Below are 17,987 nucleotides of genomic sequence, written 5' to 3'. Positions count from 1 at the left end.
GGGCGTGGTGGTGCACACCTGTGATCCCAGCTACTTGGGAGGCTGAGGCGGGAGATTGTTTGAACCCAGAAGGTGGAGGTTGCAGTGAGCCGAAATTGTGCCACTGCACTCTAGCCTGGGTGACAGAGTGAGACTCTGTCTCAAACAAACAAAAAAAGCAATTCTTTCTCAATTCCCAAATTTTATTACAAAATATTTTTTAACCTTGACCCTCAATGCTGTAGGTGGAAATTAAATTTAAAAAAACAAAAACAGGCCGGGTGCGGTGGCTCACGCCTGTAATCCCAGCACTTTGGGAGGCCGAGGCAGGTGGATCACGAGGTCAGGAGATCGAGACCACCCTGGCTAATACGGTGAAACCCCGCCTCTACTAAAAATACAAAAAAATCGGGAGGCTGAGGCAGAAGAATCGCTTGAACTCAGGAGGCGGAGCTTGCAGTGAGCCGAGATTGTGCCACTGCACTCCAGCCTGGGCGACAGAGTGAGACTCCATCTCAAAAAAAATAAAAAAGAAAAACAATGAACTACAGTGTTAAAGAAATGTCTTCATCTTCATAACGGGGACAAGAAATTACTTGTATCTCTAAATAGTCCAATCTCTAAACAGCCTCCTTATTTGAAACTGGCTCCCCTTTGAGATTTGATGAGGCTGGCAGAAAAGGCATGGGACGGTAGGTGCACACAGCACATGTCTTTATTAGTATCAAGCCCATACCTAGTATGTCTATTCTAAGTAGAAACAACTGCTTTTAGACTCAGATTCATGAACAATAAGCATAAAGTGGTCATGAAAATTAGTTGCAAAGTAATTGGTTTTAGTTTACTACATTTCAAAAATAAGAACTAAATCCTCAACTTTCAGACAATGCCTTCTCATAACAACATCAGAAAACAAGCTATAAATTTTCAGGGAAAAAACAACAGAATTCCAACTCGTTTTCTATTTTTAATATTGGAGATAGTGGAATTACAAAAGTAAATTTCTTCTTGGATTTTGTTTTTATGCCAAAATATGCTTTTCTTAGCCTTATATAAGTGCATTACACTTAGAGTAGAAAAAAGTTTATAATTTGCATGTATTCATAAAGTATGAATTCATACTTACCGGGACAAATTGTGTTGTTTTTGTTTGATCCAACTATATTATCTAATAAAAAAATTAAAAATTAAAATAAAATACTTCAGTAATAATATCCCAGATTTCCCTAGTACTTTATAATATACAATGCATGTCTTCAATCATAATCTCCTTTTACCCTCAAAATAACCATTAAGACTTGGTTGCTTCAGCAAAATTATAACTATATCTGCAATCTTTTACAAAAGTGGATGCAGATGTGGAATTATTAAAAGACAACATAGCATAAATATTCTGATAAAAAGTAAGATTACAACCAGAGATAAAACTGACATATCTTTTACCTTCTCCTATTCATCATTCAACAATTAGGGTATTTCTCTTCATCTCATTTTTGTTTTACTATTTTTAATTTTTTAAAATAACATTTGCATTTGATCATCCATTATACATCTAATTTTTAAAAACAGAAAATGCAGGAATTTTTAAAACTCCAGAATAATGAATGTGTTTATGCTTTAAATTAAAAAAAAAAAACTCAATTAAGTAGGCCATTATAAATAAGTTCCAATTTCTAGGAATACATTCTAGAGCACATCAAGGCACATGTGCACAGGGAAACACAAGAATGTAACTGGAGCATTATTTGTAATAGCAAAAAGCTAGAAACAAATGCACATTAGAGGCAGAATGGCTGAATTACAGCATCCTCATAAGAGAGGATTATGTAGGAGTTAAAAATAAATAAGAACTCTATTTCAATATGAATTAGATCAATATGAACAGGTATCAATACGAATAGATCTCAAAAATAACACTGGATAAAAAATATGCAGAATAATATGACAGACATTAAATTTATAGCAACTTTGAAAATATGAAAAATAATACCGTATATACACATCATAACAACATAAGTAAATATAGGAGTGATAAACTCCAAATTCAGCATACCTTGAGAGATGGAGGAAGAGGGGGTAGAATGGGAATGGGAATGTGAAGGGGTACATATGAAACTCCAACTATATCTGTAATGTTTTAAAAAAAAATCTGAAAAAAAATATGGCAAGTTAGTTTTGATAAAGCCAACAGGGAGTATATGAGTGTCTGTTACATTATTATCTATATATTTCTGTAAGCTGGAAGTGTTTCATTAAAATGAACATAAAAAATGCATTATTTTCATTTATATAAATGGAACCATTCTGCAAGAAAACCCTCTGCGATGTGCTTTTGTACCCATTCACCTTGATATTTTGGGGAATTATTCAGTTGATACATCAAAATTCAGTTATTTTAACTGCTATATAGTATTCCATTATATGAAAAAACATATTTTATTCATTTTCCTACCACAAACAATGCAGCAACATTCTTGTACCTGTCATGCATATGCACAAACATTCCCTAGAGTATATACTCAGAAATGGAACTGATAGTATTACATAGGGTGTGCTCATGTTTCAACTTTATTAGTTTCATAAACATTCTCCTAACTTCCTTTTAAGTGACTCTTCAGGTTAACAAATACTCTCAGATAGTGGCTAATGTTCTATTATGCCCCACATATTTCTGATTTCACTAATTAAGTTGTACGCTTTTCAAAGTCCTTTGCTTATGTTAGTATGTAGTATGGTCATATGGTAACATATGAGATTGATGAAATCTCAGAGAACTGTAATATCTACAGTTAAGTTGAATATAGAAGGACTCAATTTAAAAATTGCCTCCAAATTAGATACATGCAACTATAATTACCTAGAGGGATATAATAAAACCATAGGATTCTGCACTTAGACTCCTTCAAAAATATTTTTAGATTTTCACTCCATTTTAATAAACTGAAAACAGAAATTGCAGCTGATGAATTACGGGTGCCGATGATATAAGAAAGAGAATATGGAAATGCAATTTTAAAAATACTAATGAAAAAGCCTTGCCCTTATATATTAGCACATATTGGCATATGAATGTGCATTTGGAGGCTAAGTTAAAATATTTATACTATTTGCTTCTACTCATTCTAGATATCGCACAAATTTGGTGACAATGCTTTCTTTTGATGAGTGTCTACATATCAATTCCTTAGTGTGTAATACTGTTTGCCACATTTTCTTTTTTTTTCTGCCAGTGGTCTACACGTTCAGAGAAACTTCCGTAGTAACAAACTATAGAAATGGCCCCCGAAAGAATAGTCTTGCCACATTTTATCATTCACTTCCATAACCCTAAGAAACAAGAAAATCATAATTTTATATTGCAGTTTAAGTTTTTCAGTCATAATCTCCCTGTCTTATAAAGTCTCAAGTAAATTGCCTGTTAGTTTAATATTTATCTCATCCTTCTTTAAAAACAGAAATCACAGCAGATAAATAAAGAGACCCTACCCTTTTCACATTTGTCTTCTGAAGTATTGGTCAAAAGTGGTGCTGTGAGAACATGCATACAATGGTTGTAGAAAAAATTTAGAAATTCACTTTTTTCGGTTTTCTGAAACATAGAATTTTTTAAACAATACTGTTACTTATGTAAATAAAAACATCTTCAAGATTAGCAGTACATACCTTTTCCAGAACCAAACCAAAACAAAAAGAATTAGCAGTACAGATCATATATAAGCAGATACTTTAAGATACTGTGAAAAAAATCAAACACTTGGTTATACATTGTCAAAGAACCAAAAACTAACTATATTCACTTTAGTCTTATTTCTGTGGAACTGAAAATTAAGTCTACTTCATATTATATACTAAGTAAAAATGAAGGCAAGATAAAGATCAGAGAGCATCACAAAATGTTTTTCTGAGGAAAATTATTCAAAATAATTTTTTTAAAAGATGCCTGTGATATGAATATGAAATGCAGTGAAGAACCAATCTATTGTACAACAAATATAATAACAACATATTACTAACAATTTATTACACTTGCAAACTGCTAAGACAGTAGATTTTAAGTGTTCTCAACACAAATAAATACTTGAGGTACAACAGACACAAAATAAACAACATGTAAGTCAGAACAGCATGCACCATAATCACTATTGATCCCATTTGTCTCTCTCTCTGCAGTGTACTGAGTTTTTCCCAAGAAAGTAACAAAGAAAGAAAATTCTCTCAACTTTAAAAATAACATTCAAATGGGGGTAAAAGGCACATTTGAATCTGTTTTGGAAGAATAAAAATGTTTAGAAAGAAAAAGAACCAATTAAGCCCATGTGATAGCAACTTAACTACCTAAAATTTGGAACCCCAGATTTCACCAATTCTATCTAAATTTTAAAAACCACTGAATCACTTTATCAAGCCACTGGATGAAAAGACAAAATTTAAATCAACTTTTAACATTTTAATATTTTATACTTTGAAAATTTGGAAAATAATGTCTATGGCTTTTGCCACTATTTTTTACACAATTGGGTATACAAACTTCTAATGATTTAAAAACGATGTACATATTCTCTAAATATGAAGGAAATTTTATAAAGAAAAATATCCCTCCATATTGAGAGAATGACTATTAATATTCTGGAGTATCTAATCCTTAAGTATTAAGGACTTAATCCATAAATCTTTTAAAATGTCTTAGGTAATTAAGATCATTCAGTATATTTAAATTTTTCCTTTTTTATGGTGATAAAATCACGCAACATAAAACTTGCTATTTAAAAATGTATTGGCCAGGCATGGTGACTCACACCTGTAATCCCAGCACTTTGGGAGGCTGAGGCGGGTGGATCACCTGAGGTCAGGGGTTCAAGACCAGCCTGACCAACATGATGAAACCCCATCTCTACTAAAAATACAAAAATTAGCCAGGTGTGGTGGTGTGCATCTGTAGTCCCAGCTACTTGGGAGGCTGAGGCAGGAGAATCGCTTGAACCCGAGAGGTGGAGGTTGCAGTGAGCTGAGATCACGCCACTGCACTCCAGCCTGGTGACAGAGCAAGACTCTGTCTCAAAATAATAATAATAATAATAATTTTATCATTTTTAAGTGTACAGTTTAGTAGTGTTAAGTATAATCACATTGCTGTGTATTAAATTTTAAGAAATTAACACATAGAGGCCAAGGGCCATAAATGGAATTCCTAACATTTTACTAAGATTTTGACGGATTACAATTTTGTATTTTACCACAAATGAATTGCTATAAGAATACCACTGCTACTTAAATACCAACTGTACAAATACTTAAAATACTTGTTTCTCAAAATCTTATTACAAAGCCACCTAAAACTGACTAGGCCAAAACATTTTTATCTCAGAGTAATTTCTTACATTAGTTGTAGCCAGCATGTTCTCTGGATCAATTAGAGTACGAAGAAGTCCCATTAACTGAACAGCGCCTCCTAGCTCAGGATCAGTATCACAGATCATTTGTTCAATTACCACATTAATAAGAAGAATATCCTGGTGGCAAAACAAAACAAAACAAAACATGTTTCCATTAGACCTGGTTTAGATCTAAGACAAAAACACCAACTGAAAGAGCAAAGTGAGAATTATATAGAGAAAAAACGAAGAATGGAATAGCTTATTTAAACTTTTATTCCTAATGCTTTTGAAAGTTCTATAAAATACTACACACTAGAGTGAAAAAAAATCCCACTCCGAGAAAAAAAAAAGAAGAAGGAAAAAAAAACCCACAAAAGCAGAGCATGCTTCAACTTATAGGAAGTGGAAAACAAAATTATTTAGCAGTAATTCTTGTTCAGTAGAGGTTCTAACAGAATCTCATTTTGGGTTTCAGACTCAGGCGTAAATTTAGAGGTTGACTAAACAAGCAAGATCACATGACCCTAAGACATAAATTATCTCAGCCTCTAACTAGTAAATTCTTCCTAACAAAAAGAAAAAAAAGAAAAAATGACCAAAAATAACCCAGTACACAACTCTTCATGCAAGTGAACACTGTGTTATATAACAATCTAATATTAAATAGATTTGTTACATTAGTAACATGCTCTTGGATTTTATTTATTTATTTATTGAAACGGAGTCTCGTTCTCTTGCCCAGGCTGGAGTGCAGTGGGGCAATCTGGGCTCACTGCCACCTCATTACAAACCAGTCTCCTGCCTCAGCCTCTTTAGTAGCTGGGATTAAAGGCATGAGCCACCATGCCTGACTAATTTTTGTATTTTTAGTAGAGACTGTCCTGATTCTAAGCTGGCATCTCTATTTTCTGATTGGGAAATATAAAGAAAATCAGATGTTCAAATTTGTTTCATTGATTCTAAAACAGATTTCTTAAAAATTTTCACCTCTTAAAATTAAGATACATTTTGTAACTGATGGCATTTGACAGCCACTATCAGCCAAGTGGTAATCGTGACAAAATTACATAAAAATCTTCTACTGACACTGTCTGGTAAGATCAAGAAAACATTAGCATCTGCATATCTTAGGTTTGATGGATTCAGTAAATAAGAGGAGAGCACAAATCTTTAAAATATAAGGATTCTTTTAAAATAACACAAATGTTACCATATCTAAAAAATTAACCTAAGATTTTATTCTTAAATGAGAAAACACCTAACAAAATAACTAATTCAGTAATAACTGTATTACTTATCCAGTCAGGTTCTGCAAGTTTTACTGAATGTTTCAAAGGCCATTAATATAAAAATATGTGCAATCTGTGGCATAAAAAGATGACATTATTGTTAAATTTACCCTTTCTGCTTGGATAGAAACAATGACTACAGTAAAAAATGTTAATATTTCCTTTCATCTTAATACATATTTAAATATTGTAATCCATGTTGCCATAACCAAATCTGCTCCATAATACTTTACCAAAAGGAAATGTTTGAATGCTGAGCATTTATTTTAAAAGGGCACTAAAATATCAACTGCCACTGAATATAAAAATAAGTTACTTTCTGTTTCCTTCCTAAAGGTCACCACCAGCCCAGTATGGAATTCAGCATGTAGAAGACTTAATTTGGATTTTTTTTGGTAATTAATTTATCTTCTCTTGTGAACTAAATTATTTTGAGGCAACACAGTTTTAAAAATGTAAAATTGTTAGCTCTCAGAAAATTCAGGAAAATGAAACCCCTAGAAGGTTGTTATAAGAAAAAAAAACACTGAGAAAGGATCTTTTCACAGTGAAAAAATCAATCACTGCTTTTCTAAGTCTTAGGTATCAATTAAACAAGAAATATGTTTAATTAAAACAGGAATCAAAGCTTGAAGAGTTAAGAATTCTGAAAGTTAACAGTTTACTAAGATCATGATCTGAGATTGATTCATGGTCATTTCATGATAAATGCCTCTAATCACACACATCACTGAAGATGGAGCAATGGGAGTGTTAATTTCAAAGTTATCTTTTGTAAAGGGTGGCATTAAGATAAACCAATGAGATTATAAAATGATTAATAAAGTAGGCATTTCTCTTTAAAGTCAGAATTAGCATCATTTGACACTGCAGCATTAGCCCAAGTTGATTCTAAAATAAAATCACTTTAAAAAACATTGAAAATAACTAACAAACATAGAAAGTATAAATCTAAGGACACATTAAAAGATTAAATGCAAAACACATAAAACAACTATAATTTAACTCAGTGGTAACTGATGCAAGTATCAAAATTGAGAATCAAAAACTTTCCTTAACAAGTGGATCACACATGGTGGCTCATGCCTTTAATCCCAGCACTTTAGGAGGCCGAGATGGGTGGATCACCTGAGGTCAGGAGTTTGAGACCACCCTGAACAACATGGTGAAACCTCTTCTCTACCAAAAATACACAGTTAGCCAGGCGTGGTGGCGCACAGAGGTTACAGTGAGCTGAGAATGCGCCATTGCACTCCAGCCTGGGCAACAAGAGTGAACCTCTGTCTCAAAAAAAACAAAAAACAAAAAGGAAGACAATTATAATTATCTCCTACTTAAAACTAAGGCATTTTTAATAATAAAAAAAGAGTACTTTTAATTACAGCTCTCTGTTCATTTTGTCCTTAAAATAGCTTAAGGGGAAAATTTAAATATATCAGTAGTGGGAAAACACAATATTGGTCTCATTATTAAACTTTCTTTTTTTTAATGTTTTTTATTTCCATAGGTGGTTGGGGAACAGGTGGTGTTTGGTTACATGAGTAAGTTCTTTGCTGGTGATTTGTGAGATTTTGGGGCACCCATCACCCAAGCAGTATACACTGCACCCTATTTGTAGTTTTTTTATCCTTCACCCCCTTCCCACCCTTTCCCCGAGTCCCCAAAGTCCATTGTGTCATTCTTATGCCTTTGCATCCTCATAGCTTAGCTCTCACTTATGTTTGGTTTTCTATTACTGAGTTACTGCACTTAGAAAAATAGTCTCCAATCTCACCCAGTCATTATTAAACTTTCATTCCTACTTAAAACATATTTTTTGAACAAATAAAAGCAACTTTTTAGTTATCCTAGGCAAGTACCTGACCTGTAGATCTCCTAAGGCTTGAAATTACATTTCATTAACACTTGAAATTTAAGACCAATATTTACAAATCTGATTCTATTATAATCTATTTATCTCAATATTGGTTTGAATATCTGGGTTTTTTTTTTTCTAACAATAAACAAAATCAGTCGCCACATATTCTAATTTGGCCAAAGTCACAACGAGTCAGAAATCTATTATTTTGCTCCCAAGAAAGATTAAGATTATGTTATGTTTTTTTCTCTCAATAGTTTGCAAACACTACTCACTCTACAGGTAATTCACATAGAACCACAGCATTATTACTTACGTCATCACTCTGCTGAGCTTCTTGCATTACAAACTCTCGGACCATAGATGGACTAAATTCTACTAGATAAGAAAATATATCTGTAGCAGCTGATCTGACTTGCAAATCATCCATGCCCTGATAAAAGGAAAATTAGGTTACTTAGAGACTGTTAACAAAAGTTATTCTCACATTTCTTTTTTCTTTTCCAAATCCATACACTAGCTCTCAACTTTTTGGATTAAGATGTTTTACTGCAATCAATGTGTATAACCTCACCAGTATGTTCTTCCTTTCTTTTTACAAATATTAAAACTTTTAGGCAATTCAATGATTAGTTTCTGCTGATTTTTACCACTGCAAATAAATACACAGAGAATTTAAATATAAGAATTGGCACAGGATTATAAGGCAATACTTTACAAATGCTGTAAAAAATATGGGAAGGGGATTTATTTAAATATATGTAAAAATTTGAATAACGTCTCCTAGCTAAGACTTCAAAGTCTTCCAGAATCTGCCTTTTGTCCTGATTTTGCCAGGGTTACTCCTTAGTAACTGTATCTATTTCCTGTGACTCACCTAATAGAGCATGCTTTTGAAAACTCTTTTTGGGCATTTCTACCCTTTTCTGCAACTTAGTTTTCTAAGGTGGTAATCCTAGATACTTTTCCCCTCCAACACATGAAGAGTACATGACTTATAAGTTACAAAACCTTGAGGTGATTCTGAAAACACTCCCCAACCCAGCAGTTCTCAAAGTGTGGTCCAGGTAATCCTGGTGAGAGGGGTCTAACATCCTTTTCAGGAAGTATACAAGATTAAGACTATTTCGTAATAATAAATAACACTGAGCCTTTGTCATTTTCACTCTCATTCAATCACAAGTACAGTGGGGTTTTCCAGAGGCTGTGTGACATATGATATCACCACAAATTAAATGTAGAAGCTGCTTTGTGAATCTAGGCACCTTCTATAAAGCAAGGTATTAAAGGGATTAGCAGGAAAAAAAAAGTAAAAAATGGTACTCTTTTCACTAAATTTTTTGTTTTGAAAAAATTATTTTTCATAAAAGTTATAATGATTTCAATCTCAAGAAAATGTGGTGAAAAAAGTTCTATTATTTATGTTAACATATAATGGGTTATCATTTTTAAATGAATGCTTTAAAAATTTGTTTTAATTTTCTATAAAGTAAATACCAATGGATAAAACTCATATAAAAAAAACTCTAAGAACCATGCCCTAACCCTGTGTTGCAGCATGAATCCCCTTGTTTCAGTCTGTCCTTATTACACTCACTGATCTAAAAACAAAAGATATTTTACTGGCTTCTATGAAACACACTTAATATTGTTACAGAAAATATAACAGTCTTGCAAAAACGTGGGGTTTTTTTACTCACTTGAAAGCACACTATATGCAAGTGATTACATACTGATATTAAAAATTAAATAAAAATCTGAAACTGAAGATATTCTTGTAATTCAATTAAGACAGCTAAACTATAGAATTGAATATACATTATTATATATTTTCCCATCCATAACATAAGTGTATTACAAATTTACAATTTCAAAAACATGAAAAGAAACGGCATAATTACCATTACAATTTCAAGAGCAGGAAGAATTCCCAATTTTGCCAATGTTTTGAAAAATGCATCCCTGTTTTGAGGTTGTAATGTCTGAGAAAATGCACAAAACTCCTTGAAAAAATTAACCTGTAATGTTAGAAATTTCAGTGAGACATTGATAAACATAAACTTGGGGCACACTATAGTAATCATCTACCATGGTGTGGTATTCACCCTTCTGAAGGATCTCATCTTTTCGGAGTATGCTGGCTCCTCAAAACTACATTAAAAACAAATTTAAAACTAGCACCCCATTAAAAGTAAACCTTGCATTACTGGGTGCTATTAAGCAAAAAGAGAAATCCACCAATACAAGGTAAATGTAAGCTGGCTTTCTGAAAGACACATCATAAGCTGCTTTTTTCCTTTTTTTTCCAGTGAATGGAGGTGTTTGACAACACATCTTTCTAAGTGAACCTTTGAAATATGTTATTAGAACATTTTCCTTACTCCATTGGGACCTTATAGGTCAACAGAGATATTTGGCTATAAAAGGCAAATGAAAGCATGCACGCTTTGTTTACAATGCTGGATTTGCCTATTGGTCTATTAGTATGCAAAAATGCAAGATATACTTTTAATGGGGTGCCAGTTTTTAATATGTTTTTAAATGTAGGTTTTGAGGTGCCAGGATACTCTGAAATGATGACATCTGGCGGGGCACAGTGGCTCACGCCTGTAATCCCGACATTTTGGGAGGCTGAGGCAGGCGTATCACTTGAGCCCAGGAATTTGAGACCAGCCTGCCCAACAGGGTGAAACCCTGTCTCTACTAAAAATACAAAAATTAGCTGGGCATGGTGGCACACGCCTGTAATCACAGCTACTCAGGAGGCTGAGGCACGAGAATCGCTTGAACCCAGGAGGCGGAGGTTGCAGTGAGTTGAAATCATGCCACTGCACTCCAGTCTGGGCAACAGAGCAAGACTCTTTTTCGAAAAGAAAAAATAAAAAAAGATGACATCTTTCAGAAGGCTAACACTGATCAATTAACTCTTTAAACACATTCAGTGCAAAAATGCCAGGTAATAAATTTGTTTTGAATTATGAACACATAGTTTCACAGAAACCATCCTACAACTCAACTCTAGCTGGGTCCCCAGTAATATCTCAAAAACATAATACTGGTTTAAGGACTGAAATGTACATCAAAACTTCTCTAGTCTAAAACACCAATATTATAATTGAGAAAACGAAGTAGGCTACTAATAAGTAACTACACCAAAGATGACTTAGAGGTTTTAAATTAGCCATCTTTCATTATTTTGTGAAATCCAAAATAAATAAATAAAAATCTGAAACCGAAGATATTCCTGTAGCAATTCAATATCAGATAGCTAAATTATAGAATTGAATATGCATTACTATAATATATACTTTCCCTTCTCATCTCATTATGTTTGAAAAAAATGTCAAACATCTGGCAAACGGCAATCACAATCACTATTCTCTTCCTCAAAATGGTTTATATCTCAAAGAAAATGCTTACAATAAAAAATAAAAAATTTCCAAAGAACCAAATTATTTATATCATTTATTCAGGAAGCATTTTCCTTATCTCTTGTTTAAAAAGAAAAGCATTGCGGCTAGGCGCAGTGGCTCACACCTGTAATCCCAGCACTTTAGGAGGCCGAGGCGGGGGGATCACCTCAGGTTGGGAGTTCGAGACCAGCCTGACCAACATGGAGAAATCCTGTCTCTACTAAAAATACAAAATTAGCCGGGTGTGGCAGCGCATGCCTGTAATTCCAGCTACTTGGGAGGCTGAGGCAGGAGAATCCCTTGAACCTGGGAGGCAGAGGTTGCGGTGAGCCGAGATCGCACCACTGCACTCCAGCCTGGGCAACAAGAGCGAAACTCCGTCTCAAAAAAAAAAAAAAAAAAAAAAAAAAGAAAAGCATGGCTATAATGTGAATGTCTGCAACCATAAAAATGTGTGAATTTTGTAGTTCTGTTCTAACATAAGGCACTTATCTGATTTGGGGATTTATAAGGCATACAATGGTGGGGGGTGATACATCAGAACATCCTAAGAAGTTTCTAAAATACACAAATTCTAGAAACAAATTTTAGAAACTCTGAATAATCATTTCATAGTTCAATTTAAATACATACTTTTCATCTCTTACTAATCTAATTACAAAAAATTGTCTCAAGTTAGCAAATTCAAGATTAAAAGCTGTGCATGCCAAAAGAATAAGTGCTCTTTAAGAGTTTGAATTTCATAACTTACCAATTCACGCCGTTTATCATCATCTGTAGCCTCATCTGTTAATTGTGCAAAAACTTCAGACAAAAACTTCTCATCTTCCTGCATGAGAAAAATAATTACTATGAAATATTAACAAAAGAATAAAGTTATACTCATTTATATGACTTACACAAATTAAAAAAAATAGCTGACAAGTAGTATTTTCATCATGAAACCAAACATTCTGGGGTGTATTTGTGTGTTACAATTTTCTAAAATTTGACTACACCATTCAATTCTTGTTATAAATACATCAATATCTAGTTTAACTAAAAACCTCAACTACAAATAACTCTCTGGAAAACAAAAATATTTGTTCTAGAGGTGTTACGTGAAAACTCACTTAACTTAGATTCTCTAGCCCCCTTTCAGGGTCTACTTACTCTTAATTTAAACATAATTCAAAGAAGCCTAAGGATCTTATTGTCAGTCTATAACAGATTAGAAAAACAAGAAGAATTGTAAGACAAGGAACAAGGAAAACAGTAAAGGAGGCTGAATTCCGACAGTAGATAAAGTTACAAAGCTATTTAAAATACAATAACTCATAAAATACAATAACCTACAACCAACTGGTGCAGAGTTTTACACGTTCTTGCGGTCCCCAAGGATATAACTAAATGACAAAGCACTACAATAACTGCTTTTCATACTAATGACTCTGGGGTATTAAAAAGAAAGACAAGTGCTAATTTCTCCAGGCGTTGTCTAAAAGGACAAACAGAAAAATATAGTCAAGTGGCCAGGCACGGTGGCTCACGCCCGTAATCCCAGCACTTTGGAAGGCCGAGGCGGGCGGATCACGAGGTCATGAGATCGAGACCACCCTGGCTAACATGGTAAAACCCTGTCTCTACTAAAAATACAAAAAAATTAGCCAGGCATGGTGGTGGGCGCCTGTAGTCGCAGCTACCCGGGAGGCTGAGGCAGGAGAATGGCGTGAACCCGGGAGGGGGAGCTTGCAGTGAGCCGAGATTGTGCCACTGTATTCCAGCCTGGACAAAAGAGCGAGACTCCAACTCAAAAAAAAAAAATTATATATATATAAAAATATATATATAATTATATATATTTAATATATATTTAATATATTATATATATATTATATATATATAGTCAAGCACGCATTTTTAAAAAATAAATTTGTGGGCCAGGTGTGGTGGCTCATGCGTGTAATCCCAGCACTTTGGGAGGCTGAGGTGGGGGGATCACCTGAGGTCAGAAGTTCCAGACCAGCCTGACCAACATGGAGAAACCCCGTCTCTACTAAAAATACAAAACTAGCCAGGCATGGTGGCACATGCCTGTAATCCTAGCTACTAGGGAGGCTGAGGCAGGAGAATCACTTGAACCTGGGAGGCGGAGGTTGCAGTGAGCCGAGATTGCGCCATTGCACTCCAGCCTGGGCAACAAGAGTGAAACTCTGTCTCAACAACAACAAAATAATAATAATAAATAAATTTGTTTGTCTAAAGTCTAGAAGGAGTACCGGTTAGACTGTTAACTGTGGTTACTGCTTGGTGATAGGTTATGAGTGATTTTCTTTTTTGGTTATCTATATTTTCTAATTGGTGATAGGTTATGAGTGATTTTCTTTTTGGTTATCTATATTTTCTAATTTTCTACAATAAGCACAGACTAAATTACAAAGGAAAAAATGGGCAAAAATATTAAAATTCACCTTAGAGATTTCATCAAAATCTGCTAAAAAACTGATGGAAATTGTTGGTGGTTTTAAGCTTCAGTTATCTTCAAAATTCATTTTTATGAAATGTAATTTCCATTAAAGTAACATGTTCTAAAAAAGTTTGTAACAATAGTATCTGTAGAGTTGATAGTAAAATAAAACCCTAACATTTAAAGGATACACCCCAACTACCTGTCCTTTTTCTTACTGAGGATCATCCATTAAATGGTATCAATCCCTTAAATCCTTTTTGAAATAACGTGGAACATGTATTTTTAAAAAATGAATAGAAACCACTAGGTACAATCAGAGAGTATAACATGCTCTTCCACTAAAAATCAATTGGTGCTACTCAAAGACAAGACACTGGGAGATGAATCACTTAATTAGTCTGACTCAGAATGTGTTGGAGTCATTTAATTAGTCTGACTCAGGTGTTTCTTTTCGTATTTCATTGACTCCTTTTGGACCTTATGCACTGCAGCCTGAACATGCATCTTTTGAGGGAGTTTATATGCATATGTAATCTTTTATTTAGCCCTCAAGTTAGTTTTTCCTTTTTTTTTTTTTCTAGAGTCTCACTCTGTTGCCCAGGCTGGAGTGCAGTGGTACAAACATGGCTCACTGTAGCCTCGACCTCCTGGACTCAAAGCAATCTTCCTCCCTCAGACTCCCATGTAACAGAGACTGCGGGCACGTGCCACCATACCTGGCTATTTTTTTTTTTTATTTTTTGTACAGATGGGGGGGTTTCACTTTGTTGCCCAGGCTGGTATCGAACTCCTGGCCTCAAGCAATCCTCCCACCTCAGCCTCCCAAAGTGCTAGGACTACAGGCATGAGCCACCATGCCCAGCCTACTTTTTCCAAATACTTTTAGTCTTAATATTTTAGGTTAGGGTGAGTAAGTACATATTTACCTCCATTCACACCTTTTATAAATTTCTATTTTCCTGCATCTGTTGTAGATTACATCTTCATCCTTTACTACCTGAAAATTTAATTTTTTCAAAATATTTTCATAAGAAAAAAGTTCCAAATCCTTGATAAATGCAATTTCCCACTTGAATTCTTCTTATATGATTCGGTACTTGTGAGCTGATAAGTAGAACTGCATAAAATATTACAGATAGAGGCAATCTCAATTATTACAGTCCATTAAGAGAATGTGTATTCCTAGTATTTTTTCCCTGATTTCCAGCATTACTCTGGCTATTATTCATTAAGCTATAAAAGCACTCTGTTCCAATATATTTATGAAGGAAGCAAATAATCAATAACTTAAAGCCTATCATATAGTTGAAATACTTACTCCAAAATCTCTGGTTCTCCAAGTAATCAAACTAATCTCTTTTAGTTTTTCTTTTCTATTTGGTTTTGACAGCTTTTGTTTTAATAAAACCTATATATTTAAGTCAAAACTTGTGTGGCTGCTTTTCTGGACAACATAAAAAAACACTGTGGGGAAAAAAAGAGGTTGCTTCTAAACAGTCTAAATCAAACTCTTCTCTTTGCAGTAATATAAATACAGGCCAAACAAAAGAAAAAACAGAACCCGTTCATTTTTAGAAACATATAAACACAGAAATTTAGAATTAAATCAGATTTTGCAACATTACAGAGACTGTCAAGTCCAATTTTAAATTTCAAGAGACTGAGGTTCAAAAAGTGAACTTTTCTGAGGGTAGCTAGTGACAGATGGATTTAGAATTCAGGCCTCCCAAATAATTAATGAGGTTTTTGTCACTCCTACTAAGTAAACCACAAGACAGGTTCCCAAGTATTTCAAACTTCAAACGTAAGTTTGACGTTGATTCAAACGTATGAATCAAACCAAAGCAAAAGATACACAAAGCTGGAATGGGCCAAATCTAGTAAGATAAAATTTAATGTATTAAATCCTGTACTTGAATCCAAAGAAAAATCCTAAAAACAAAATGAAAAGCCCTATTACTCTAAACAGTTTTTTAAAGAGTATCTGAAGATTTCACATACTTCATCTGTAACTGGGATGGGAAGTTAGAAATTTTTCTCTTTCCATGCCAAAACCTTAGTATCTGCAAAATATGTTAAAAAGAGAACTAAACCGCTAATCCTGCTGGGCTAATTTTAAGCTTAACTCTTACCTATGGAATAGCAGAAATATGTATATAATATAATATATGTAAATGTGCTAAAATGTCAACATTTGAGATTCCTATCCTCCATCATTTCTAGTAAGGAGAGAAATTAAAACTTTGTTCTGAAAAGGATCTTATTCTATAACTGTTTGTGCAGAAATAATCTCATTTTACTTGCTTTCAAAAATTTAATTTCTGGCTGGGGGCAGTGGCTCATGCCTGTAATCCCAGCACTTTGGTAGGCTGAGGCGGGTGGATCACCTGAGGTTGGGAGTTCGAGACCAGCCTGGCCAACATGGTGAAACTGTCTATACTAAAAATACAAAAATTAGCCAGGCATGGTGGCTGCTGCCTGTAATCCCAGCTCCCAGGAGGCTGAGGCTTGAGAATCACTTTAACCTGGGAGGCAGAGGCTGCAGTGAGCCAAGATGGCGCCACTGCACTCCAGCCTGGATGACAGAGCGAGACTCTATCTCAAAATAAATAAATAAATAATTTCTAAAATATTTTAAAAGAATGTTGCTCAATTCTGGGCACAGGGGATTTTGATCTGCAATTAGCTAGAAAATTTGGAGTCACTAAAGTCTTATGTCCCTATCATGCTTAAGATATTGTCAACATGTATTAGCACACATACTAGGAGCCACTGACTATGCTAAGTACTTTCATATAATTTCTCAGTTAATTAACCTAATTTAAGCTAGGATTTATGATAAGGACCTTCGTACTACCTCACTTCGGCCCAGTTACATAAAATTCTTACATATTCACTTGCCTTCTACAACTCACACAGCAGCAAGTTAATGCACATTTAAGAAACCACAGGTAAGTGTACTAGATACCCAGATAGGTATCTAGAAACACCTACTACCTAACCAAAAATTTCTACATGGAAATCTCAGAGTGAGACTTTAGGAAATAAGTGCTTAGAGGCCACTGTAGGGCCAGGTGTGGTGGTTCACATCTGTAATCCCAACACTTTGGAAGGCTGGGCACTACGATTGCTTGAGGCCAGGTAAGAACAGTTTAGGCAACATAGCAAAACCCCACCTCTACAAACAATAAAATAAAATAGAGACCACTGGCCACAATCTTATTTCTTTCCTTTTCACACATAGTGGAAAACACAATTCATACCCAAAGGAAAAAAAAGCATTATATTAAAAAGACACCTGCACTTGTATGTTGATCGCAGCGCTATTCACGATAGCAAAGTCATGGAACCCACCTAAGTGTCTACCAACAGATGATCAGACAAAGAAAATGGGGTGTATATATACACTGTGGAATACAAATGAAATGTTAAAAAATCATGAAATCATGTCTTTTGTAGCAACACGAATGGAGCTGGAGGCCATTATCCTAAGTGAACTCAGAGGCAGAAAATCATATATCGCATGTTCTCACTTACAAGTGGGTACACAAGGACATTAAGATGGAAATAACAGACACTGGGAACTCCAAAAAGGGGTAGGATGGGAGAGGACTGAAGGTTTAA

General features: G+C 34.4%; 1 protein-coding gene across 21 annotated transcripts in view; it reads right to left on the bottom strand.

The window, feature by feature from the left end:
- PPP4R3B (protein phosphatase 4 regulatory subunit 3B) overlaps positions 1-17,987 on the bottom strand; it is a 106,526-nt gene that overhangs the window by 63,827 nt on the left and 24,712 nt on the right. For 12 of the 21 annotated variants that reach the window (XR_010149132.1, XR_010149131.1, XM_063789066.1 and 9 more), the window contains 7 exons: positions 12,666-12,743; positions 10,403-10,519; positions 8,818-8,934; positions 5,358-5,489; positions 3,466-3,568; positions 2,033-2,128; positions 1,106-1,147 (listed from right to left, as the gene is read on the bottom strand). Coding sequence is in view for 17 of the 21 variants with exons in the window: in XM_063789066.1 (XP_063645136.1) it covers positions 1,106-1,147; positions 2,033-2,128; positions 3,466-3,568; positions 5,358-5,489; positions 8,818-8,934; positions 10,403-10,519; positions 12,666-12,743 (685 nt within the window). In the remaining 4 variants the exon portion in view is untranslated. The remainder of the gene's footprint in view (positions 1-1,105; positions 1,148-2,032; positions 2,129-3,465; positions 3,569-5,357; positions 5,490-8,817; positions 8,935-10,402; positions 10,520-12,665; positions 12,744-17,987) is intronic. The other 9 variants (XR_010149129.1, XR_010149130.1, XM_003309018.6 and 6 more) reach the window with 1 other exon arrangement.

The sequence above is a fragment of the Pan troglodytes genome, chromosome 12, assembly GCF_028858775.2.
Source record: "Pan troglodytes isolate AG18354 chromosome 12, NHGRI_mPanTro3-v2.0_pri, whole genome shotgun sequence".
Lineage (NCBI taxonomy): Eukaryota > Metazoa > Chordata > Mammalia > Primates > Hominidae > Pan > Pan troglodytes.
This window is presented reverse-complemented; position numbering and strand designations above follow the sequence as displayed.